The 24832-nt window shown below is 60.5% G+C and overlaps 8 protein-coding genes across 8 annotated transcripts; 4 read left to right on the top strand and 4 right to left on the bottom strand.

Annotated features, from left to right (window-relative positions):
• Positions 1-702: 702 nt before the first annotated feature.
• On the bottom strand, positions 703-2210 carry PLICBS_007331 (uncharacterized protein; the record flags this gene model as incomplete). The annotated part of the gene is made up of 3 exons (XM_065601155.1): positions 703-1054; positions 1104-1382; positions 1882-2210. 3 exons carry the CDS (start codon positions 2208-2210, stop codon positions 703-705), a joined length of 960 nt encoding a protein of 319 aa, XP_065457227.1.
• Positions 2211-4460: 2250 nt separating this feature from the next.
• On the bottom strand, positions 4461-5689 carry PLICBS_007332 (uncharacterized protein; the record flags this gene model as incomplete). Its single annotated transcript, XM_018320761.2, has 4 exons — positions 4461-4860; positions 4927-5109; positions 5173-5306; positions 5363-5689. The coding sequence occupies 4 exons, from the start codon at positions 5687-5689 to the stop codon at positions 4461-4463; spliced, it is 1044 nt and encodes a 347-aa protein (XP_018180658.2).
• Positions 5690-6916: 1227 nt separating this feature from the next.
• Positions 6917-7723, top strand: PLICBS_007333 (uncharacterized protein; the record flags this gene model as incomplete). Its single annotated transcript, XM_018320762.1, has 1 exon — positions 6917-7723. One exon carries the CDS (start codon positions 6917-6919, stop codon positions 7721-7723), a length of 807 nt encoding a protein of 268 aa, XP_018180659.1.
• A 2314-nt stretch (positions 7724-10037) lies between these two features.
• On the bottom strand, positions 10038-10685 carry PLICBS_007334 (uncharacterized protein; the record flags this gene model as incomplete). The annotated part of the gene is made up of 1 exon (XM_018320763.2): positions 10038-10685. The coding sequence occupies one exon, from the start codon at positions 10683-10685 to the stop codon at positions 10038-10040; it is 648 nt and encodes a 215-aa protein (XP_018180660.2).
• Positions 10686-12899: 2214 nt separating this feature from the next.
• Positions 12900-14373, top strand: PLICBS_007335 (uncharacterized protein; the record flags this gene model as incomplete). The annotated part of the gene is made up of 3 exons (XM_018320764.1): positions 12900-12933; positions 12993-14032; positions 14092-14373. 3 exons carry the CDS (start codon positions 12900-12902, stop codon positions 14371-14373), a joined length of 1356 nt encoding a protein of 451 aa, XP_018180661.1.
• A 906-nt stretch (positions 14374-15279) lies between these two features.
• PLICBS_007336 (uncharacterized protein) lies at positions 15280-17474 on the top strand (the record flags this gene model as incomplete). The annotated part of the gene is made up of 3 exons (XM_018320765.2): positions 15280-15768; positions 15827-16378; positions 16431-17474. 3 exons carry the CDS (start codon positions 15280-15282, stop codon positions 17472-17474), a joined length of 2085 nt encoding a protein of 694 aa, XP_018180662.2.
• A 2685-nt stretch (positions 17475-20159) lies between these two features.
• Positions 20160-21197, top strand: PLICBS_007337 (uncharacterized protein; the record flags this gene model as incomplete). Its single annotated transcript, XM_018320766.2, has 1 exon — positions 20160-21197. The coding sequence occupies one exon, from the start codon at positions 20160-20162 to the stop codon at positions 21195-21197; it is 1038 nt and encodes a 345-aa protein (XP_018180663.2).
• A 1402-nt stretch (positions 21198-22599) lies between these two features.
• Positions 22600-24534, bottom strand: PLICBS_007338 (uncharacterized protein; the record flags this gene model as incomplete). The annotated part of the gene is made up of 1 exon (XM_018320768.2): positions 22600-24534. The coding sequence occupies one exon, from the start codon at positions 24532-24534 to the stop codon at positions 22600-22602; it is 1935 nt and encodes a 644-aa protein (XP_018180665.1).
• Between the last annotated feature and the right edge of the window lie 298 nt (positions 24535-24832).

Consider the following 24832-nt stretch of genomic DNA (forward strand, 5'->3'; position numbering starts at 1 on the left):
CTGATTGTCGAGGCGAGCCGGGATTCGATGTCGCATACGTCGTGACGCTGAATCGTGACGGCGGTTGCACCCAAGCGTCTTGATCGTTCGACGGTCCTGCGCTTGGGCCGATAGAGTGAGACAAGGTCGCGCCGGTCGAGGAAGTGGAAGCACCGGGTGGGGGCTTCCGCTTGATAGGCTTCGACGGTTGCACGTCTGGCGAGACACCGCGTGGTGCCACCGAGGGATTCCACGATTGAAACGCCGCAGCTGGAGGGGATGGAGAAAGGTAATCCGTGTCGGGTGGGCTGGGATACGAATGCGCCCCGGCGTCAAATTGAGGAGGGGATTGGGTATGCCACGACGGGCCCATAGCTTTTCTAGCCGCCTCTTGGTCGGACGGGAGGGGACGCAGCGTGCGCGCTTGAGCTGTAGTGGCTCCGGCGTTTGGCGTTTCAGATGTAGTCTGGCCGCCCGGGGTATGAGCGCCTGTCGAAATGGGCACCCCGCCACGACCTGTCCGCTTGCTACTCTTCCGGGGAATCTGAAGAGGGCCAGCCTTCAGATCGTCACGTACGGGTTTGATCAGCTTCGTCCGACCACTTGCTCCATGCCACGGTGGTCGGCTGTCAAGCGGCTCGGGTTTGCTTCGTCCTATGAATCGCATGCGCTGCCCAAACGATGGGGACGGCGTGTTGCGGTGGCTCGACGCGGGAGCTGTGATTACTGTGGTAGAGCCGTATTCTTGGGGCGGGTTCGGCGGTTCGACGGCACGCTCCCGGGCCATTGTGTTCTGATGCGGCGCCGGGCGCTGCCCAGGATGAACTTGGCGCTCCCAAGCGCGACTTTCGGGCGTGGGTTGTCGTAACTGAGGGGCCGAGGGGCCGAGTGTACTCCGCGGTAGGTGATGGGCGTGCTGCAGCGATGGGATTTGGCTTCGCTGCTGCTGAGAAGCGGGACGCCCTGGGTGTTGTTGTAAGGGGCCGCCCAGGAGTTGCTGCTGAAAGCGATCCAGCTCCTCGTCGATGGGGGAGACGTCGCCAGCTGCATGTCTGATTGCAACAGTCCGGTCAGCCTCTGTGTTATGAGTGCGGCGCTTTGGGGATGCCGAGCAGGATACTCACCCGCCGTGAAAAGCGCCCGGCTCGGGAGAGCTGGGAGGAGAAACCTGCTCCTCAGCAGCTGGGCGGCTGTACATGTCTCCGGAAGCCTGCTTCACGGGGCCCGTGTGGTCGGCGTCTTTGATGGTGTCGTCGCTATCGTCGTAGACTGACGACGTAGGACGCCAGTGCGAGTCGCTTTGATGAAGCTGGTGGTGTTGTTGGAGCCGTCGCCTCGGGTCTCGTGGGGGTGGCTCGCGACCTGGGGCAGCCAATAGGTCCTGCTGTTGAGAAGGGAGAACGCTGTTACACGGGCCAGAACGGGGCAGATGTCAGCTTGTTTGTTTGCAGTTGCGTGTCTGGATGTGTGTGCAAGAAAGAGGCAGACTCGTCACGGGATCGTGCAGACCGCTCCGGGCTCCGGGCGCAGCCTGGCCATGAGCAAGTCTCCCGCAACAAAGCGTAGGTCATCGGCTCATTCGACAGCTCCGACTGGCGACAAGAATAGGCCACAGCACCCGATGAGAATGACGATGGATGGGTGCCGTGCATGGGTGGTGGTCCCCCTGGCATCTGGCTAATTGGCGCGACGAGGGGCAATCCACCTTGCCAAACAGGGTCGAGGGCTGAGGCTGGGCAACTGACGTCGCAATGTTGCGCGTAACAGGCATCCAAGGCACCAGGGCCGTTGGGCTCGCGTGCGCGGGATCGACAGCTGCCAGAGGATGGCGAGCATCACAGATAGGGGGACATGTGTGGGGGGGTGAGGACAGGAAAGAAAGAGGAGCTCGATTGCACTCACACGTCGACAGAAGATAGCCGGGGCACGACCTTGCCCCTGCGAACCTCGAGCTTGTAGGGGCCGTTGCGCGAGATGCCCAGTGCGTTGAGCGGATCGTCGAGGCTGTCAGGACGGCGCGACCTGGGACTGCGGATGCGCGGGATCCTCTGCTTATGCTTGCTGACGGAGGCGCCACGGCGAGGCTTCGACGACGAGGCGGCGTGATGACGAGGGGGATGGTGAAGGAAGTCATCCGCTGATGCGAAGGCGGTGTTGGTGGTGGCCGCAGATGCTGGAGTGGCGGTTGCGCTGGTAGCCGTACTCGTAGCTGTTCGCAGGCGGTCCCACATGGTGGCGGCGACGAGTGGGTGGTGGATGTTGAAACGGCTGTTCTTTTTCTGGAAGCTGACGCTGGTGGCACTGCTAGTGCTTGTAAGTCGACCCGGCGGGCAGTCTCAGGAGCTCCGGCCTGGCCAGCAATGCCAGGTTGTCGGGCTGCCTGGCGTAAGCAGCGGGGCGTCCCCGTGAGCTGGCAGAGCTGGCGAAGGATAGGCGCTTTCCACGGCGGCGGCCTGTGCTCAGATTCCCGTGCCGGCCCTGGCCTTTCGCGAGGCGAGAAGACGCGCGAGCCGCGAAAAGGTCGTGTGATCAGGTTGGCCTGCGAGGCGATGTCTGTCGACGTCAGGCCTATGATGTACACGGCAATGCTCGGCGACGGGTACGACACAGAAGAACGATCGGACGGCGGGGGCGCGGCGCGTTGCAAGCCAAAGTCTGGCTGTGCCTCAGATGCTGTCGAAGGTGTCGAAAGGACTGGGGTTGATGGCGCAGTCTGTCAACCCTGCTTTGCAGATCCGGCAAGCAGACAAAAGAAAAGCGGTGTCAACGAGAGACTGCTGGCAAGCGCGGCATCACTCCATATTATTTCTCGGGAAGCGCGAGGAACGGGGGACTGCCGGTAGTTGTACTCGCGTGTATCCGCACTCGTGCTGGGGAAGCCACCCGGTTTGCATCGCCAACAATTACAAGTCCAGGGCCGGATGGCATATGCGGGCGGCAGGCCCCAGTCTCCTCGGCGTCTCTGGCCGTTGCTCATGATCGCCAGCAGCCACTCGAGCCACGGTTCTGACCAAGATCCGTATCGCACTCGTCGCACGGACGGCGAGGCCAGGGCAAGCAGGGACCAACAACCGCGGGTCGCCCTCGCCGGGATATTAAAGGCGCAGCTACGGAGCGTGTGATGAGGAGCGGCGCTGCAGGGTCCTCTTCAGGCCACATCAGACGGCCCAAACGAATGGAGGGGCGCCCGTTTCGTCACTGGCGGTCCGGGGCGGGAGAGCCAACCAGAGAGCCGCCCACAGAGTGATTGCCAGCCTGGGCATGGAAACAGCCGCCGGGCCGGGGCTGTCCCGTCGTGTTTCAGGGTCGCTGTTGGACGGCGATTGACTGGCGGTGCGAGGTTTGTTGTGAACGTCTTGCGCTTTTCTTTGTTTTTAGGCGAGGCTGATGCTCGCTGGTGGCGTCGACGGGCTCTTCGAACTCGAAGCTCTGGTGTCTCGTGCTCCAGAGAAATCCTGGCATGTCGGGCTCTCCGGGACGATGAATTAAGCATAAGGTAGGCATGGACGGTCAAGGTGCGGCAGACTCTGCTCTGACAAATGAAACTCCAGCGAGCCCAGGTGTCCAGGGCTTGCGGGCCCCATCATGTGATGTTTGCGGGTGTCTGGGAGTTGTGAGTCGCGCTTTCCGAGGCAGGTGAGTGCGCTTGCACTCCTGCCTCCTGCGTCGTCGACGGCTGGCTCCTTCCTGCCAGGGCCGGGAACCGAACAAACAAACAGTCGCCGCCTGCAAGGAAAGGAAATGAAATACAGTGAACCAAGCAGGCGCGATGCAACCCTGGCACCACCCTCGTGGACGAACCTGTTTTGGCAAGCCTGTTCCTGCCTGCTCTTGCCTGCTTCCCTGGCATTCCCTGGCACCTGCCACGCCAACCTGCTCGCTGGCGCGTGCAGGAGGTGCAGGAGGATCGCCAGGTCCCGCAGTCGCTCTTCCCCCGACAGGCGACGGCGCCTGTTTCAGAATTTCAGGGCCTGGTCGCCTCCGCCAAATCGAGCTCCACCTCCGTGCTGCGCTGCAGACGCATCTCCCTGTCATCTTCGTGTTGGATTGCATGCTTCCACCCGTTCTTCGTCAGTGGCACTTTGCGGACACAGGTTTCCCGCTGATTCACTCCTCCCTCACCTGTCGAGGGACGACCAGCAAGTCGCTTGCCTCCTCGGCCCACAGCGTCCAGTGGCGCAGCCACATGTTCGTCGGTAGGGCCACGCATCGGCGTTTGACGACGACCGCACAAGCATCACACTGGTCCAAACGTTATATCGCGAAATGTCGTCTATTCGAAGCCGCGCCAAGCAGAGGCAGCCCAACGGGACCTTTTGTCACTAGTGCAGTCCTTCGGTAGGTGCGGCAATGCCGAGCGAGTTATCGACCAATGCAGGCAAATTGTTACAACACAGCAAGGCTTTGATGCGTGAGTGACCACGCACGGCAAGTTCATTAGCATGCTGAATAGGTAGGTTTCGAGCCTACGGTAGCCCAGCTCATTGCCAGTCCGCCAATGCGCTATCGCCGCTCTTGATGCCAGCGACCTCGAGCCCATATCTCCACACAGGCTGCCTCTTCCCCTTGTCCCGCGCGTCTTTGGCTGTCTCGAGCTCATCAGTACCGTTAAGATACAGAAGCTTGCCCTTGGGTGGCTCGACTTCGAAGCATGCGCGGATCACGTCGGCCGCGCTCTTCCACGTCGGTCGAATCAGGCCGCTGGGACTCAACCTCACCATGAGAGGCGCCGCCAGCGGAACTATGAACCCCATGGTCACCGTCTTGACCATAAAGCCTGCCCGGCGGCACAGATCCGAAGGCATGCCGCCGGGGTCCAGTCCCACGACAGATACATTGCCCAATGCAGGGTCGCGAGCTACGCGATCGACTAACTCGTGCCTGCCGATGCTGTCAGAGCCATACATCTAGGCACTCAGGCCCGTACTCCTCACTGCAGCAACTCACATGAGCATGACGGCACAAAGCTTGCTTGCTCCATATCGGCGGAAGCCGGAGGCTTCAGAAGGATCGTCGTTGGGCGTGCTCCATCTGCCTCTGGCGACAGCATCTATGTCTGGGAGCAGGTTCTGCCACTTGGGGTCCTGATACACAGTATTCCCTCCAGAGGTGTTCCTCGGGTCTTCGACGCTGCGGGCAGGTCAGCCGCCTAGTTCACGAGAAGCCGTCTTTGACCAAGTCAAGGAAACGCACTCGTGCATCCAGCTTCCGAGTATAAGGATCCTGCCATGCTTCTTGTCCATGCTTTGCAGGAGCAACAGCGACAGGATGAAGTTGGACAGGAAGTTAACTTGCCAAGTCATCTCAAACTCATCGGTGCTCATCGTCTACTGGTCGTCTCAGCTGGCGTCATTGCTAGCACGCAGTCTCAGTCGTGACTGACCAATGTGGCACCTTCCTGGTAGCCAGCGTTGAGGATGAGCGCCCTGATGGGCGGCAACTCCCCACTCGCAACGCGCTCATTGATTCTCTTAGCCGCTGCTTTGGTGCTTGCGATGGAGCTGAGATCAACATCCAGCGTATCGTACTTGTGCCCATCGGGGGCTCGGCTCAGTGCCGACTGAAGTTTCGATGCCGTTTCGGTCTTCCGGACCGCATATACAGCGGTGTAGTCGAATGCGAGATTTGGCGTCTTGAGGATATGAGCAACGATTGCGGAGCCGAGGCCGCCGTTGGCGCCGGTGACCAAAATAGTACCTTTGGACGCCATGGCGTTGAACGGCGCGAGCTGTGTCTTGATCCTGATGTCGACGGGCGAATGCTATGGGCAGACAAGAAATCGCGAGATGCCATGTCCCCGCATCTTTGGCCATTTGAACTCGGCCGGGAGGGATGGCAATCGGCCAACGCATTCATCCGTCACGCTTGGCCAAGATTCTCCGAGTCCACGTGGCGCAAGGTCCGCCGTGCAGCATCTAAACGGCGGTGATAAGTCTTTGGGCCAGTCTCAGAGCTGAGCGTGCCCGAGGGCCCCCAGTTTTCGGCTGGCCGGCGGAGGCGTTCGGGCGGGACACCCCGAATTCGTCCAACTCCGCACCCGGTCTAAGATGCGTCTCTTCGTTGCATCTGCGTCCCAGGGTCCATAAAGAATAGGCTGCTGCGAGGCGGACGGACGACGAGTCGGGCAATCCCAAGTACCTCGCGAAAAGTGGTACGATGTAGGGGCATACGTCCTGCATGCCGAACGGAGCGTCGTGCGCAGACACCCGACCTGTCGCGGCGATCGGTCAGACGGTGAACCAACGGCAGAAGCTCATGCATGGCACCGACAGAGTGGGCAGTGGTCAATTGTGCATGGGAAGCCGTTTCTGCGTAACCCATCGCATTTCGCTCCGCGCAGGTTACACGTGGACAGGCTGACCTGCACGCCATGATAGCGGGAGGCGAGATCCTTTGACGCTGCGTTTGGCTGTGTTCCGATTTCCGACAACTCCATGGCAGGCGTCGCGCTCGTCCAAACTCTATTGCCGCCTCTTCAATGGTGTCACATACGGTGCAAAGGCGACATCTGAGAATTGACGAGACTTTAGCACTACTCTATGGCGGCGTCTGTTCAGTTGGCAGCCAGCCAACTCGCCGCATCTCTGTTGGTTCAGTACAGCACAGCTAGGTGATGCAGGCACACAGAAGACAGAGTTGTGGGAGCGTAAGCGTGATGCACTCTCGCTCACTCATTCCTAGAAATGATCGGTCAGACGAGATGCTGACAGGCGTTTGATGCTACTCCGTAGCTCCCGTGCATTCCAGTCAAAAAGCTTGATGCAGTCGCCGATGTGCGCAGGCGACAAGACCTCACAATGCGCAACCCTGGCCTCTCCGCTGGTGCCGCAGTTGGGTTCTATGGCCCCGGCCTGAGATGACTCTGAAACTGAATGATTCACGCGGATCAAGTGTCAAGTTGTGATTCACAACTCGAGGTCCAAGGTATCGTCTTCCAATGTACACTGCCGCCAACCGCTTGCTCGTGGTCTCGGAGCTCTTGGAGCTCGTCTTGCTGGAGCTCGACGGCAGGAGCATCCTCTGCCGCGCGCAGCGCGTCTGCCAAACCTGGCGCCGTCTCATTGCTTCGTCGCCGCGGATCCAGGCCGAGCTTCGCTTCAAGCCCTGGTCTTTCTCCGAATTGTCGTGGCCACGGCGTGCTTCTCAAGCTGCTTCCGAGCAGGGCATCGCGCCGGAGGTCGTCGGCCTCTCATGCCCAGATCTGATCGAGCCGCCTTCCGGCCCAGGTCCCTTGCCGTACACGCCTATCCTCTCGGCAAAGGCGTTAGTCGACAGGCACAAGGGTCTTGGCGCCGCCGAGGCAAGCTGGCGCCGAATGCTGGTCCCAAGCACAACGCCCATCAAGTCCATCGGCCTAGTCACCGTCCGCCGTCGCGCCAACAATACCGTTGTCACGCGCTCCGGTCGCGCAATGTGTCCCGATGGGCTGCGTCTCGGCCACGTCTGGGACGCGCTGCGAGACGGACTCCCCTTCCTGCAGACGGACCTCTGCCTCATGCGCCTGGCATGGTGGGCGTCGCACCGGGGTCCGCCGTTTGACGGCAGCACTTTCTACTACCCCGCCGCTGCCGACGTAGCACGACTGTTCGACGAGGGCGCGCAGGTTGTCCTTACCGTAGGCTTCACCGAGGTGCGAGAGAATGATGGCTTTTGCGGCAGGCTGGTCGGCGAGTACCAGGCCCTGCGTCAGTGTGAGGACTTTGCACCGCTTAGGTTTGACATGCGGGAGGTTGTGGCTCGGTAGACAGCAACGAGTACGTATTATGTAGAACGCGGGCATTTTCCAATTGTGAGACTTGCCTCTACCTCTAATTGCGTGATCGTGTATATACATGGCAACTTCGAAGCCCTTTTTTCCCTGATGCTGCGGTCTACGTTTTAATGAGCACGCTTTCATGCGCCATCCGTGATACTCGGCGCATCAAAATTGTGTCACGCGTAAAACGCCCAGAGTAAAACTACAACCCCAAGAAGCGGCACGCTCGTCGACCCCCTCGGTCCCGTGCTCAGCCCGCCGCTCCCGCCGCTCCCTCCCGCCCTACCGCTTCCGTCCACGGACCCGTCATGTTGGACGCGAAAGTCGTTGGTTAAGCCCGCGGGTGCGCACACCGTTCCCTTGGCACAGTTGACGACCTCGCTCCACCGCCCAGCCGCGCAGCGCTGCCACGAGCGCGTCATGCAGTTCCACTGGCCCTCGCTGGAGCACGCCGACCCGACGGCCTCGGCGCGGCGATGTACGCTACCGGGCATGGCGGCGACGCGCTGGCTGGTTTTGCGCTGCGTGCTGCTGTCTGGCTTCTGACCCGGCAGTGTGGCCGGGGCGGGCCGCGTGGTGGTGATGAATTGCGCGAAGGGCTGGGCAATGAGCAGGCTCGCTACTATGAGGAAGAGCAGGAAACTGTTGCTGCGCAGGCCGCGCCTGCGAAATGATGGTGTCCCGGAGCGCATGCCGGAGTGTTTAGGGTAGGGGGTTTCCGATCTCTCGGCACGTTGCGGACGGGTCCGGAGCTGAGGCGCGGCCGGATAAGTGGGGTCGCGGCCCGATGAACTCAGCACCGAGGAGGCGGAGAAGGGTGAGCAACGAACGGCCGACTCGGGGTCTCAGTCTGCGCAGGCAAGATTCGGCACTATGAGATGTAATATCTCAGAAAACGATCTATGTCTGGAGCAAGAATATCAAACAGTGTGCAACCGAGCGTAGGCGTGGGCTTTTTCTTCCCTTCCCCAATCTTTGACATGCACGCCAATTCTCTTGCGGCAGGCTTGTACGTTGTGCGTGAATTGCTGCCCAGCGCGCCCGGGGGGCAATCGGACGGCGGGGGTCCACACGCGGCGGGATGGTCCCTCTCCCCGGGACGTGGATGCCCGCCATTGGAGAGACGCAGAGCCTGACTGTGCGTAGTACCTCTGTAGGCGTACGTGATTGCCCCTGTCCTCCCTGGTTGCCCATTGCAGTAGCGCGTGCGTGCGTGCGGCAGGCTTTGCGCGATTGCCTGACGACAGGGTGTGATCATCATTGCACTGTTCTGATGCGCGTGCCTGACGGGGCGGCGGCCGCGCACCGGAGGAGCGGTGATGCAGAGCCGGGGCGTCCCCCATGATTGGGAGGACCCCTCGAGATGCGGTACCGAAGCTACGAGCCTACGCCTCGGAGAGAAACGCGGTACTCAAGTCTTGGCATACAGCACCTTGATGGGACAATAAGCTTGGGCACCGAGAATAACCTCTGGGGCGTCGCTTCACCGACTTGTCTTACTCAGAGCGGTGCTCGTCTGGACTACGATCGTAGCAATCGATGCGTGGAGACCACTACTATTGTCCGTGGCGGTGAGTCTGGAGATGGGGCATGAAGCGGAATTCCCACCCTGGCGCATGCTCCTTCGTACGTACGCTCCACCTTGCTCGGAGGCATGTGCTTCTACATTATAGACCATGCCTCCCTCTTCATGTCGTACGAAGCAGTATGGGTTTTTTCAGCGGGAGCGGAGGAGTTGAAACCGTCCGGCGTCGAGTCTCGCATCCTCGGGGCATCAGCCCATCAAAGTGGCCAGTGCGACGTTCAAGCGGGGAGGGGATGCCCCGGATAGAAGGACATGCACGACATGGAGCTCTATGGTCGGAAAAGTTCCGATCGTTGCGTGTGCGGCCTGGCTCTCGCACGTCGGTGCAAAGACTCATCATCATGGTTCGTCAGCGTCGCGTCACTCATGCGACATGCCTCGGGCGGCTTACACACGACGTGCAGCTCGTACTCGGCACGCCGACAGCAACACATTCGGAATCACTTGCGTCGACGAGGCAAGGTCAGTCTATACTTTGTATACATGTATGTCTATCGTATTATTAAGCGTAACTACGTGAGGACGCATCCCAGCGCTTGGTCTGCGTTGCAGCATGGCTGGCGCCCGCTGCATGCACGCTCCTATGCTGATACCCATGAAACTCCTGCGCAATCCCATATGCTGTGTGTAACAAATTCGCATCGCTGCCGAGCCATGAAAGACAAGGACAGTCTGGCAATGTTCTAGTTCTCAATGGCGACGGTTGGCGCGAGGGCCTTAAGAGCGCCGCCGGTAGCGGTAGGTCATGGTACCGTTCCAGGCAGGGTACGTGGTGTGCCACTGGCCGTCGTCGTAGGTGCGAGTTGAGGTGGACGACTGAGGCGTCGTGGTGATGGTCGCAAATGTGGTTGGTGTCGTGACGATGCTGGTGAAGCTTGTGGGCAGCGTCGAGACGGTGTCGGTGGTGGTGAGTGCCGCGGAAGTGCTGCTAGTCGTGAAGAGCGGGATGCTCGTGGAAGGTTTGTTGGTGAAGGTGGCGGTCGAGTTCTCGCTCGATGTAGGCGGGGTTGACACCGGAGGAGGCGACGCCGTCGAGGGTCGCGTGGTGGTAGTTGGTGGCGGCACGGGCGTGGGCGTGACGGTGACCGTGGTTGTCGGCTCTCCAGTCATGTCAATGACCGAAATGGTGGTCGGGATCGACTTGGTGACAGTCTCCGGCTCGGCGGTCTTGGTGATGACCTCGGTGGTCGGCTCCGACGTCTTGGTCACCGTCTTGATGATGGTAACGCCTCCAGTGCTGGTATTATCATCGCCGCCGCCACCGCCACCGCCTCCACCGCCCGAATGGTTATCACCAGGCTCGAGCGGCACGACCGAGTACTTGGGCTTCTTGTCGGTGGTGGCGTCCGCGGCGCGGATCTTCATCCCCGACTGGGGGAGCGCAGCAGCGGTGGTGAAGCACGCCGCGAGGACGGCAACAATTGGAAGAGAGCAGCGCATCTTGACAAGGCTTCTTATTCAAGACCAAGACAGACCGGCAGTCTGCCACCGCAGGAATGTGTGCTCAGCGCAAAGCGGGGATGCACGTTTTTGGCTTGCTGGAATGGAAGCTTGTGTGCGTGTGGAGAGATGCACGAAGTGAGGGCGCAAACGCAGGTTGCGAGATCTGTGAGAGCTGGAATCAACGGCACTCGACCGATCGAGGCTGGGAGAAAAAGACGGGAAGAGAAAGCCGCATTCGCAACGGAGGATGAGAATGCAGAATACAAACCTTGCTGGGCCACTCGGCGGTTTTCTTTCAACGGGCGACGAAAGGCTGGCTGGCTGGCCGTTGTTGGTTTGCGTGAGGGCGAGCTTGTGGTTTGGCGGGGTGGCTGGGACGCGCAGGAAATATTTGGAGGCTGGTGGTGGACTGAGATCAAGGCACCCGGACTGGCAGGTGGGCGCTTGGCCGCGTCGGCTCGGGGCGGCTCCCCCGCGCTAAAATCGGGCCTTCGGGTGCCTGCCCTGGGTGTCGTGCAGGAGAGCGCTGGAGCCGCGAAAAGTTCAGCGCCTCCCAGGGGTCCAGTACCTACAGGGCAGTTGGCTCCAGGGCTCCATCCCTGGAGCACTCAGCTGCCCTGGGCACCAAGCTCCGGTGGGGATGACCCGCCCGCCCTGATCGCAGCCCGCGCGTGACCACCGTCCCTTCGGCGCCAGGGCCGTCTTCTCAGTGGCTGAGAGCCGCCCTGCACCAGCCACCCTCTTTTGTGATGGTTCCAGGGTTCCCGCACCTTGAACGACGCGCCGCCCACTGTCTCGTTCGAGGTCTGTCTGTTGACGGGGGGGCACCACGCAAGGCGAGGGGAGCGCAATGAAAGGTGACCGGGTTAGCACGTGGAACATGATGCGAGGACGGGTGCTCCCCGCGGATCGATCTGGTGATAGATAGACTCGCCATCGGGCAAGGATTGAGGCGATTGGCAGCGTGGGCGCCGCCTGGATAGAGAAAGCCCCCCACCTCATGGCCCAGATGGCGAGTTCGCCGCGCCGCTCGCCCTCTGCCACTCGGCTACGTGACGATGAATATAACCTGTACGGTTCTTGACAGGACGAGCAGCAGCAACATTATCAACAGCCACAGTGCTACGCCAGCAAATGTCGGCCATGTCTCAGTCGGTCCCCGCGAAGACCCAGGGCTCTGAGTCTTGACTCTTGCCAGGCGGCCCGTGCAGCCGTTGCGCCACCTCTGGGCGGCAACGATGGCGTCAGAAAACACGAATCCAGGTGGCTGTGCATTATGCGCAGGGCGCCCTGCCCAAGCGTTGCATGTGTCTGTCTGCTCCACGTCCTCGTACCTGGGTGGTCCCCCACTCCAAGGACTCGGTCCTGCTTGGCCCGCTGGAGAACCAGCCAGGTACTTTCAGTCCCAAGCCATTCCACCAGTTTCCCCACGGGTGGCTGTTCTTGTGGTATTACCATTTCGCCAACATCCATGTGTCACACGGCTTGTTGCTTCGGAAGCTGCGCCCGAGAGGGGGAAGCGCAAACGCCAAAAGGCAATAGCTCGCCCCCTGTGTGCCCGGTTCGCCAGCAGCACTGCCAAATGCCGCCGAGCATCCTCTCTCGCGCTCCTCGAAATTCTCATAAAGCGTGACACGATATTGCAATGGGCGGATGCTCCGTCCTGACTAGCACGTCTGTAGACCCCTCCGCAGCGCAGTGCCGAGAGCTTTAGAGCTCCTCCAGAGTGTGGGCATGACGTTGCGGCGGCTCCGACTCAGCCACCGTGAACCCGTTGCGCAACATGGCCTAATTGGACCACGATGCCACCCTGCTGCTAGGTACGGGCCAGCAAGATGCGCTACCGAGGGGCCCGCTGGGCTGACATGACGGCGCCTGTTGACTTGTTAAGTAATGAGGCGCATCACGCGTGCGCGCGCATGCATCCGTCATCCGTCATAAAAAGACGACTCGCCTGCGCTGGTCGTGCCTGCCAACCCCGCCGTCGTCAGACTGCGTCCGCTTCCCCTCCAGCTCCGCGACGTCACTTCCCCCTTCCCGTGGTGCAGACCGTCGAGACGCGCATCCCGTCAAACGCCCCTCTCGCTCGATTCTCGCGCGCGCGCACACCTACTCGCTCATCGGCATCTCATCGGCATGTCGTACCAGGGTTACGGCCAGCCCTACGGCCGTCCGTCCACCCCGCCATCCTCCGTCATCGCCGACCACCTCACGCTGACTGTTGCGCAGAGCCGCCTCCTCCCCAGGGTTACGGCCAATACCCCCCGCCGCAGGGACAGTACCCTCCCCAGGGCCAAGGCCAGTATCCGCCTCAGGGCCAATACCCTCAGGGCCAGTATCCGCCTCCGGGACAATATCCACCCCAGCAGCAAGGAGGCTACTATCAGCAACCCCCTCCCCCGCCTCCAGGCCAGTACCCTTCGTACGGCCAGCCGCCGCCACAGCAATACGGCGCGCCCCCGCCTCAGCACTATGGCCACCACTCACCGGCACCGCCGCCAGGCCAGTACGGCGCGCCTCCGCCGCAGCACGGTGGTTCATACGGAGCGCCGCCTCCTCAGCAATACGGCCCCCCGGTCCCGCCCACGCCCCCTTCTCCTGGGTATGGCGCGCCTCAGATCATACAGTGGGACGGCTCCGCGGATGCCCAGGCCCTCCGCAGCGCCATGAAGGGTTTCGGCACCGACGAGAAGGCGCTCATTCGAACGCTGTCGAACAAGGATCCGCTCCAAATCGAGGTCCTGCGAAATGCCTTCAACCGTAACTTCAAGCGCGATCTTATCAAAGACATCAAGAGCGAGACTAGCTCGTGGTTTGAATATGGGCTGGTCCAGCTCGCCCGTGGGCCCCTCTCCGCTGATGTGCACAACCTGTACGAGGCCATGTCTGGCCCCGGCACCAAGGAGCTCGTCCTCAACGACATTCTCCTCTCGAGGTCCAACGCCGACATGAAGGCCATCAAGAGCGCATACTACCAGACGTACCGCAAGAGCCTGGAGAACGATGTCAAGGGAGACCTGAGCATGAAGACGGAGAGGCACTTCCTCATGGTTCTGGCCGCAACGCGTGCCGAGGACGCTGCCCCCGTTGTGCCTCAGCAGGTCGACGACGATGTGATGCAGATCTACAAGGCCACCGAGGGCAAGATGGGAACCGACGAGATCTTGGTCTGCAGCATCCTGACGAGCAGGAACGACAACCAGATTCGTGCCATCGCCCACTCCTACAAGCAAAAGTTCAACCGTGACCTGGAAAAGGTCATCAAGTCGGTAAGTCGTGTTGCTGTCATATCCTACGCTAAAATGTCCTGGCGTCTAACAGTTGGCAGGAATTCTCGGGCCACATGCAGGATGCGCTTCTCTTCCAGCTTCGAAACGGCGTTGACAAGTACATGCACGCCGCAGATCTCCTCGAGGAGTCCATGGCCGGCATGGGCACCAAGGATCACCTCCTCGTGTCCCGTGTCGTCAGATTCCACTGGGATCGGAACTTCCTGGCCAACGTCAAAGGCGCCTACCAGCAAAAGTATCGCCGGAGCCTGGCGAGCCGCATCAAGGGCGAGACGTCGGGCGACTACGAGAGGCTCATGGTGGCTTGCATTGGGGAATGAGGCCGGACGAGGCCGACGTTTGACGAGGTGACGACGTGATGGGTCGTGAGTCGGGTGCATGATGTTGGAGCTTTGTTTTGCCGCAGGCGTCACTTGTTTGGACGAGAGATGGTGGAACATGATACCAGAGATTGTACATTAATATAGTACCATCGCGAGGGGAGTTGTTGTGCTTGGCCCGGTCACGGTCGGCAAGTCAACATGAGAAGACGTACCCAAGAAACGATGGCTGCCTCTAGTCCAGTGCCAATGATGACCCAATTGCCGAGTAACTGCGTTTGCTTGTTGTCTTTGAATCGCATCTTGTTCGGTGATGTGATGGATATCAAGAGAGACTCGCAACTTACTATTAGTCGCCGCCCAGATGGTTTCACTCGCCAATCCGTGGGTGACACGGCCTCAGATATTATAGCACAGCTCGCTTATTTCGATCACGCAACGGCTACATTTAGGAAGCACTAATAGGATGGCCTAATGTACCTAATAAACTGGGCGGTATTGGTGACTAGGGGCCTAACTTAGCGCCGAAGTTTACCCTTATAGCGTGACCTGGCTTCCGCCTAACACAACCTTGCCTGCACCTGCACGGCAGAGCGTATAACTTCGCGGAAGGACCCACTAACAGGCAAACGCGGTATCTCGAGCCTCTCAACGCGCGCGCCGCCCGACTCACAAACCGTCACGACTCATCGCCAGTCGCCCGACGGCACAGTGCGGGGTCATTCCTCTTGCGCCAGCTCGGAGCAGCGGTGCTTGTACTCACGGCGGTCTCTGCGCGCTCTCCCGTTACGCCACCAACTGCACCCGTCGGCAACTGGGGGCGCGTCGAGACTCAGAAACCCTCCACTCGGGCCGCTCACCACCTCAGCGTCGTTGGTTTCATATTTCGCGTCAGAAACCGACGTCATGAGCACGGCCTCGTTGCCGGCCGCGGCCATGCCTGAGATGGGCCAGCAACCGCCGCCGGCATCGTCGTCGTCTTCTGCCGCCCTGCCGGCTCACATTCAGACGCTCACGACCTCGTCACCCGCGCAGAATGGCGTCCAGACGCAAGCTCCTGCCCGAACTCACGCTCAGCAACCCCCGCTCTCCTCGGTCCGGTCACCTGCCCAACCGCTCCCGCAAGGTAGCTTGCAGGGACCGTCTCACAGCCAGATGCGCCAGCCCGTGGCGTCGTCGCAGCCGCCTCGCGACCCGCAAGAGCCCACACCTCCTGCACCCAAAGCCCCGGGCTTCAAGTCTCCCAAGACGAGCGACGCGTCTCTTGAGGCGTCGCCGGCGTACAAGGAGCTCTCTGATGTGATTAAGAGAACGGCTCCGGAGGTTGTCCGGCAGGTGGTGAGGGACTCGTGGGATAAGTGCCTGCTGGGATCCGAGTATCACCTTGCCTTTCTTGTAAGTGTCGGCTGGCTGAAAGTGCTACTGCTTCCTCTTTAACCCATGGTGATGATAGGCAAATGCAACCTTTCATCAGGCAAGCTCTGGTACGCTTGCGCGGGCCCTCAAGGACTTTGGTGGGAACATGGTCCGAACGGGCAAGGACTCTGTGGTGGCGCACTTCACGACGGAGGACCTGGATGCGGTCTCGGATGCAATTCTAGCAAAGGCCAGCCACAGATTTTTGGACAAGGCCCTGGCCAGGCGTCTGGAAACCATTCGCGCGCGGCCGCTGGTGAACGCCCTCGCGCGTGCTGAACGGCTTGGCTATGATGTCCGGGACATTGTTGAGGAGACTAACGGCGGGGAGCATGTCCTCCCCTCGTTGCACCTGGTGCCTAACCCGCCAGCGCCGCCCAAGCCCGTTCCATCGCAACAACTACCTTCGCGGCCTGGGCCGGTCGCTGCGGCACACCGACCACCCGTATCCAGAGAGCCGAGCGTTGCCAGCATCGGATCGACACGCAACTCAGGTTCTCCGCTACCCGCAGGGCCCGCTGGGCATTTGGGTATTGTCCACTGTTCGCGATGTCACCGTCCCTGCAGCGGCGAGAAGGCGTTTCAGCACGTGAGTATAAGGGTGTGTTGCAAGCGTGATGCGTTGGGCTAACGAGATGTAGCACTCGAACAAGCGAGCTTGTGTGAACACCTGGAGGGTAGACGACATAGGGACAGAAATCTGTCCTCACTGTGGTTGTCTTTTCGGTAGCAGCGGGGGCCTCAACTACCACATCAAGATGAAAGTTTGCGGAGAATACAGCGATGCTGTCAAGGAGGCGGTCTTGGCCGAGCTGAGGTCAAAGAAGTTCCTCCCTGTTGGACATGGGACCGGACCCCCCACGGGCACCCCGGCGCCAGCACCGACGCCTCCAGCCCCAAGGGCGCCAGCTTCAACGCCGGCGCTGTCATCGGACATACGGCACGCGAACATGGGACACACGCCCGGACATCTGGCTGCGTTGGCCCGAGAAGGGCGCAGTCCGGCGACATGGACGCCTCCAAGCCGGGGCGCCGTCAGCTCGCCTGTAGACGATCCGTACGCGAAACTCACCCCTGAGCAACGGCGAGACTTTGAGTACGACATGAGGCAAGCCGAAGAAAAGTACGGTGGCTTGATGATGGAGGCCATGAAGCTGCCAGAGGCGGAACGTGAAAAGGAGCTGGCGAAGCTCAAAAACAGCTACAACACCAAGCAGAGCACGACGCGTAAGAAGTACGGCATTCGACTGCGCCAGAGACGCTCAGTTGCAGAGGTGGAAGCAGAGCGAACGCGGCTGCTTGGCCCCGCAAAGGACGTTGCCTGGCCGGCCTCGACGCCAAGCAAGCGGCCTTATCCCGATGACGAGGGACCAGCCACGGCTCACCAAGGTCACGAGCCTCAAAGCGGCGGAAGCACACCTCGTCGCAAGAGAGTGCCCGTGAATGAGATGGGCGGCGGACTCGCCAGCGCGGCGGCCACGGCAGAACACACAGACCCGACGGCGTACCTTACGGCGTCTCAACCGCGATTCCCGGCCATGTCTCAGACACAGAGGCCGCAACTTCATGGGAGCGGGGCCAAAGGCACACCTGACGATCCTATGGAGATTGATGACGACGAAAGCAGTGAGAGCGATTCAGACTCGGACGACGGTGATATTCCCGCTCATCCCGCAGGCCGCTAGTCATATTTTCTCATTGTCGGGGTTGCGGCGGTGACATCAGGCGCTACTTACAGCTTTACCAAGGGCTGGACACTTTACGTTTACTCGGTGTTTTCGAGCGTTTCGAAACGGATATCTGCGCTTTCTGCGCTGTTTCATTACCTATTTCTTCATGGCGCATGGCGCTGGGACATGGCAGTTCAAAAAGGCACGGCCAGGAAGCGCCGTATATGGAAGGGGCGTAATATACCCGAGCTCCGAGGGTGTCACGCGTCTCCATACGAAGGTGCGCAGCTGGAAGATGGCTCGCGCACGGGCAAAGAGGCCAAAGCGAGCGGAATATACGCCAGCTGGGGGGGAGGGCACGGCAGCGGAGAGAATCTTCAACGGATACCCACGACTGTGGCGAGGACGGACGGATAAAGGCGTATCAAGACTGCTCGACCGCGCGGACGTTTTGCTGGATGCAGTCTGGGCGGACGCAGGGCGTGTCGAGCATAGGACCAGGCTGGGGTGCCACGCGCACCGGGGAGGCGGTTGCTGCATACGCTCGGTAGGGGTTGGGGGACACGGTCCGTGAGGCAGTAGCAGTCATATAGGAGCCATGTTAATAGGTCGGTGCCAATGCCCGCACCGGAATTGCATCACAATGGACCAGAGGCCGTGTTCTATTTGGCACGGGTGTGAAACGGGAGCGTCTGCGTGCCCCGGGTGGCTGGGAGGCGCGGGAACGGCGGTCGAAGGGGGGACCCGGGTGCGGCCGGCGCTTTGATACGTTCATGTACGCGACCACGTCCGAGCAGGCGTGCGTTAGTTTTGCCAGAGCCAAGGAAGGTACCAGATGGGCGGCGCCCGAGACAGGGGATCGTGACACCGTGAGACCCGATAGGCGGTGTTTCGCAATGACAGCCCGAGGATGTTGATTCTGATGAGGTTGACTCTGAGACGAAGAGAGAAAAAAATGAATGCACTGAAACGGGCAGGAAGGGATTGCGGGCGGGTAAAGGCTCGCACGTCGACCGCTCTTGCCGCACTGGGGCTCCTGCCATTGTTGCGTGACGGCAGGCACGATTGCCCTTCTTCCTTCCCCATGGGCGGGCAACTGACAGACGCCAGATGTAGGACAGCGGGTGGTGTCAGGGAGAAATAGGCAGGAGGGAAACAGGGAAGCAGGGAAGGAGGCATGCGGCGTCTCGTTTCAACCGACGCCAGACTCTCCACTTTGGCCAGCTTCCTCTCCTCCTCACCGTGTGTTTCTGCATTCTGACTGATTGTCACGCTGATGCTGCACTTGCGGCTTTGGTGTCCCGACTCCCATGCTACTGGTTGCTGCCAAGGTTTTTGTGTCTGGAATCCCGCGCTCTTTGCATGGCATCCTGGCAGCTGTGCCTCCCGCAAACCCGCGAAACACGCCAGTCCGCATCCTCCTTCGCGCGCCCGCGCCACAACCACCGCTTCTCTCGCCCTTCTCGATGCAAAATCGCTGTGATAGTTAGACGGGCGCCAACCCGCGTGGCAAGGAACGCACCCCACGATAAGCTAGGGTAGGATGACGAAACCGTTTCGGCGTGTCAGCCCGCGCTCCCTCCGGGGACTGCGCTCGCCCCGAACACGAACTCGTCTGCTCTATTCGCGGGTCCCGCCCTTGACTTCGACGAGAAACCCACGACCGTCGAGCCGCTACGCACCCCGGGCGCGAAAATCTGCAGCGACTCGCGGTGCAGCGCCTGGCTGGACGCATTTGGTTCGCCCGTGGCAGGGCTAGCTGGGCGGGACACGCAAATCCCAGCTGCTGATCGCCGACCACGGGGGCACGGCTTACTTGTATATGGCCTCGAGCTCGCCTCCTCACCTTGACCAGTTTCGTCGAGGGCTGGAATCCCGACAGTGCATTCGCAGCACCGCCGACCCCGGTCCCGGTCGCATCGCTGCCGCGTGACACAGAGCCCTGATGCTTTTCTGGCTCGGCCCTGGCGTCACAGGGGCCCGCCTCCCGCACTTGAAACGCTCGGCCTCGCACCGCCACCCCTGGCTCAGGTGAGCGTGATTGGTGATGGGCAACCTCAACCGTGATCGCCCGCATCCATTTGCCGTGGCCTCGACCCTCGACGTGGACAGCGGGCCTTGAAACCATGTCCGAAACGGGCGGTTCGTCCGCCCGCTGTCACCGCCTGCTCCTGCTCGTACAGCAAGCCCTCGAGTCCCATCTCAGGGTCTGCCAGCACCACCGTCGACAGCGGCGTCGGGCGTTGGAAGCCTTGCCGCTTTCCACGCCGTGGTGATCACCCGCTTCCCGGTTCGCCATGCCCTGTGTGGTGCGACTCTGGATGGGCCCGTCCGAAGACTGCGTTTCAGTGACGACATGCAATCTATCTATCTGGGCCACTGACCGGTCGCCGCTCGCATTTTCCCATCGTGCAGGCGGTCTCTCCCCCTCCCCACAGCTGTGTCAGTAAGCCCCTACTATACATATGTGCCTGACCCCTCGCCTTGTCATCTATCTGGTATTTTGTGTGGTTTCAGGACCCTCCCCGACCGTCGGCTGTGGCGATGAGAAGGATACTGCTGCCGGCCAAGTTTACCCGCGTGCCCCGTCTGTAGTCGAGCATCGCACCGGCTCAACTCGACTTTGTCCACCCGCTCGCTTCGTTGTCTCGTCTGTCTTTTGGATCGTCCGGTCCATTGCAGACCAGACAACCTGCAGAGATGGTGCCCATTGAACGGACGAGGGCCGCTCGCCAACCCTCGGAGAACTATGTTCGAACAAGCAACGACAAGTCGTTGCCGCCGCCGCCGCCCAGCGCTGCCGACATGACGACAGTCCTTATCGGTGCGAAGCAAACTAGCTTCAAAGTGAACCGCAAGCTCCTCTGCGCCGTGTCGCCCTTCTTTCGCGAGCGGCTCGAGGATCCCGTGGCGCCCAAGCCCATCTGTCTATGGCTTCCTGGGGAATCATCGACGATGTTTGCGCTGTTTGTGGAATGGGTACACTCGCCAACTACGTTTCGGAGCTGGCTCGATCACTCAGTGAGCACCGCTCATGAGACTAGCCAGCGAGCGTCGCAGGACATCCACTGGGCCATCGTGCGGCTGCATCTGTTTGCCGCTCACCTCGATCTCTTCAAGTTGCAAGACCTCGCCATGGACGCGCTCCAAGACCTCTACCTCAAATACGACTGGGACGTTCCTCCGAGGCTGATACTCTACCTCTACACCCAGTGCGAGGCGATCCAAGCCGTCCGAATACGGCGATGGGCCGTCGCCATGGTTGCCTTTTCTCTCACCGTTGGCCCAAACCAGCTGCTCAAGTTCCATCCCCAAGACGCCACGACCTCGGACCCGGCCCGGTTCCGTCTCCTCTTTGACACACTCCATGAGTTTGCTGCCGACTACTCAATGCATCTCCACAACATGAAGGCCGCCGGGCTGGACGTGCGCTTCAAAAACCCACAGCTGCGCATATCCGCCAACAAGCTGCGCAACGACCAGCGCCTGTTTGGCTTCAGAGAATGCTCGTTTCACTCACATAGGGCCGCCGTCGGAGAGAGGCGCTGCCCGCATGCCGCCTCAAGGGCCCGGAGTAGGCACGCATCCGAGCTGGGCGCCGCCCTCATGGATCTGGACCGGCGGCGAGACGTTCACGTGGATGCTGTACCGCGACCGCTATTTTCCAGGGATGGCGAGGACCGCGATGAAAGACCCGCCAAACACATGCGGACCACCTCGAGCTCACCCAAAGACTGATGACGGCACAGCGGGCACAACCATTTCACGGCAGCCAGAACAAGATGCTCCGCGACCCAAGGCGTGCCACTGAGAGAAGCACATCTTGGCAGCAGGACATTGGGGCGATCTATGCACTCACTTCTCCCGTGAGCCGCTCGCACAGTCGATCGTCCCGGCCACACCCGCCAGTGCAAGTGTCCGCTCCTTCAGGGCCAGGCTTGGCCGAATCTCGGATGGCTGAGTGATGGGACTCACAGGCTACATACGAGCAAGCCAAGCAGCACGACACATACCCCAAATACACGCTTTTGACACTTGGACTGTCATGGACTGTGTTGCTGGGCGCGCCAGATCGCAGTCGGCGGCTTTCACACGTGCGCGCGAGGGCGACAAGGAGCACAGAGGCGCGACTTACTTGCGCTCCGCTCGTCTCACGTTGACGATGATATCCAAGCCACGGGACGCGTCCCTGGCTATGAACTAATGAGGAAGATGTGGAGTCTGCTTTTGTCCATCATCATTGCGACGAGGTCATGTAATGTATATAATGCCATAGCCGGTGATAAAAATGTCACATAACTTGACGGCTTACGAATCACGTGTGCACAGCAGGTCACATACCGGTGGTAGTCATGAGCGGAACAAAATTTTCAGTTTCTATGTGCGCTCCCTTTGGAGGGAGGCGAGTCGGGCATGTACATCATCAAGCTCATAACCACTTTTCATCGATATCCCAAGATCCGTGATCCAAAAGAAAAGAAAGCACAAAGTAAATGATGCCGAGCTGGAAAGAACAGAGAGAGCGGACTCCTCGCGAAGGGGACGCCGGTACAGAAATGAAGGGCGTCCATGGCTGCCGACAGCCCGTTCTTGCGCATGAATGAGCGTGCAACCGTGATGGAGAAAGCAAGGCAACGTAGGCCAGATATCGAGGCGACGGCATATCCGTCGGCCCCATCCCATTTATATATAAATCGTCATGCAAGTTATGTCGTCAAGTCGTGATAAGATCCTGTTCTGTGCCCCATGATTTACTCAACCGGAGGTTGTTGGCAGATTTGTTCCGTATGAGTTGAGCTTGAGAGGGACCATTCGTATCCAGAAGCGTTGGGGGATGCAACGCCCCGTACGCTGAAATGGAAGTGCATAAGCGTGGGCGGCAGCAATGGTGTGTATATGAAGAGATGCGCGGGTGTGTTTCGTGTTTGCTTCCTGTGGGACGCAATCGTTTAGGGCCAATGTCAGGTGTCGCCGCCCAGTGCATGCAACAGTTCGTGTAAGAGGTAAGTGTGCGTGGTGGCAGGGGGGAAGAATTGCTGTACATGATGGGCCGAGGTCGGTCCCAGATGCATACGTGTCGTGTCATGAGCAGTCGTTGATATGTGAGGACATCGCAGGACAAAGGAGAGAGTCGGCGCGTTCACAACGGCGAGTGAGACCGCCGCTCACTAGGGTCTCTTCGACGAAAGTCTTTTAGCCGTTCGTCAATGTAGGCCAGACGGTTTGCGAGTGACGGTTTGGCGGAGCTCGCGACGCTGTCCGCGGATTGATGCACGGTGGCGAACGGCCGTCGAACAGCAGCAAAGTCTATGACTGAGGTGTTGGGGTTTCGGCTCGGAAATGAGAAGCTCTGGCTTTTTCCAGAGAATGGCGACCCAAGTCGAGGAGGAGCCATCATAGGCGGCGCCAAGCCGGCAGGATTGGGGATCGCTGCAGCAACAGCCGTGGTATGGAAGGGCGCCGAGTTTGACGACTCGAAGAGTTCCTGGACATTCGTTCTCGGGACAAACAGATCATCGCGGACGTTGGAGCTCGTGGAGCAGAACTCGGGAAACGACGACGAAAATACCGACGCGGCGGAGGAGCTCTCAGCCGCTGATGAAGGGTCTGTCCAGAAGTCGGAGCCGAGACTAGGTCGCTTGGATCTCCGCGTCTCCAGGATCGATTGCCGCGAGCGGCGCTTTTGGGTGCTGGACCGGCTGTCGCTTAGCCGCACCGGCGACCCGAGGCTGCGGCGTGTGCCCAGCGTATGACTCTGCCTGTGAGACTCGGCGCGAGCGCCGAGGCTTTCTGCCAGGTTGCTTGATGAGCTCGGGCCATAGCTTTTGGCCATAAAGGGAGACCCTAAACGGACAGCATGTGTGTGTCCGCGAGATATGTCACTGGCCGGTGTGAGAAGGTCCAGCTCAAGCTTGGGCCGCGAGCTGGTGAGCTGTGCGAGAGGTCCCGACGGCTGCATAGAGTCCGCCGTGCACATCGTTAGCGACATGGCCATGTCGGAGCCTGAGAATACCGAGGGAGACCGGAGGGGAGCTGAGCGGCGGTTCCTGACGCGGGTTGCGGCCCTACCGAAAGGCGTAGGGCTCCGAGCCATGCAGTGCGAACCACGCGATGCTGCGCCGCTGTTGGCCTTGCACATCTCTCGCAGATGCGCACGCGTGGCGGCACAGGTATGGGGCCATTGCACATAGGGTCCCTGCACCTCGGCAGTGGGCGTCGTACTCCCACTCTTGGGGTCCGCCTTGGTCTGCGGGCGAGATCCCTTCCAAGATCTCTTGGCTTCCCGGGCCACGCGCATGCAGACACCCGAGGGCGGGATGCCACTCTTGCCAACCCTGAAGGGCGTGACCTTGGGATCTTGCAGGTACATCATATAAGTCGCCCAGAGATGCTTGCTCATGGCCCTGGTCCACGGTGCCTTCCTGAGCTTACCACGTTGCGCAGGGGCTCTGATGGTCTTTTCAAGGTCCCCGGGAGGCAACAAGGATGCAAATTTTTCTGCATGCTCCTCGTCTGGGCTGGCGCACTGACTGAAGTCTTCCGACGTCAAAGAATACCGGCTGAAGAGCGACGCGCTCGTCTGGGTTGATCGAGCGGTTGACGGGCGGCTCGATTCACACTCGGGGCTTGACTCGACGCTGCTGAACGAAGCATCTATGGACCAGTCCGGGAATCGCTTGGGCGATAGCGAGGGGATAGCACGGGGTGCGGGCGTCTTGGGGCCGGAAATTTGTCTGCCGCGGATGTCGTGCTCCGCGAACCTAATGTCGTCGAGATTGCCGAGAAGCGGAACTCCTGGATAGATTTCCGAGTCGAGCATGACGTCGTCGTCGTACACCTGGGGTTCTTCGATGCTGGGGATGGGAACATCCGCTGCAGCGACAGAGGCGAGAAACTGCTGGGTAGGCGCTGTTCGCTCCGATACGGTGCGCCTCTTGAGCCGAAATCGTGGTCGGGGAGGCGACGAAGGTTGTTGTAAAGTTCCGTCGGCAGCTGGCTCTGGGGTCCGGGGCGCTGAAGAATGCCGCAGGCCTCGTGGCCTCGCGGGAGCGAGGGGGTGCAAGGGAGGCGGCATCGCGGGGGTTTGTGGAATGTAGATGCGTCAGGGCCTCAGGGTCTCTGCGCTTGGGATGCACGGGGTGTTTTAAAAGCAACGGCCGGGGAACGCAACGGCACCAAAAAAGAAACCGAGCCGACCAGACGTGTCTCGGGTCCTCTACTTCGCGTGCGGGTACGACTCTCGTCTGCTCCGGACCGACCGAAAAGTTCTTTGTCGCAGACGAAACGGAGCGCTGGTCTCAGGCGTTCTGACCGACAGCGACGGCGCGCGCGCGCGCGATTGTTGTGTTGATGCGCGCGCGGGCCCACAGGTT

Source organism: Purpureocillium lilacinum (genome assembly GCF_023168085.1).
Source record: "Purpureocillium lilacinum CBS 284.36 DNA, scaffold_5, whole genome shotgun sequence".
NCBI lineage: Eukaryota > Fungi > Ascomycota > Sordariomycetes > Hypocreales > Ophiocordycipitaceae > Purpureocillium > Purpureocillium lilacinum.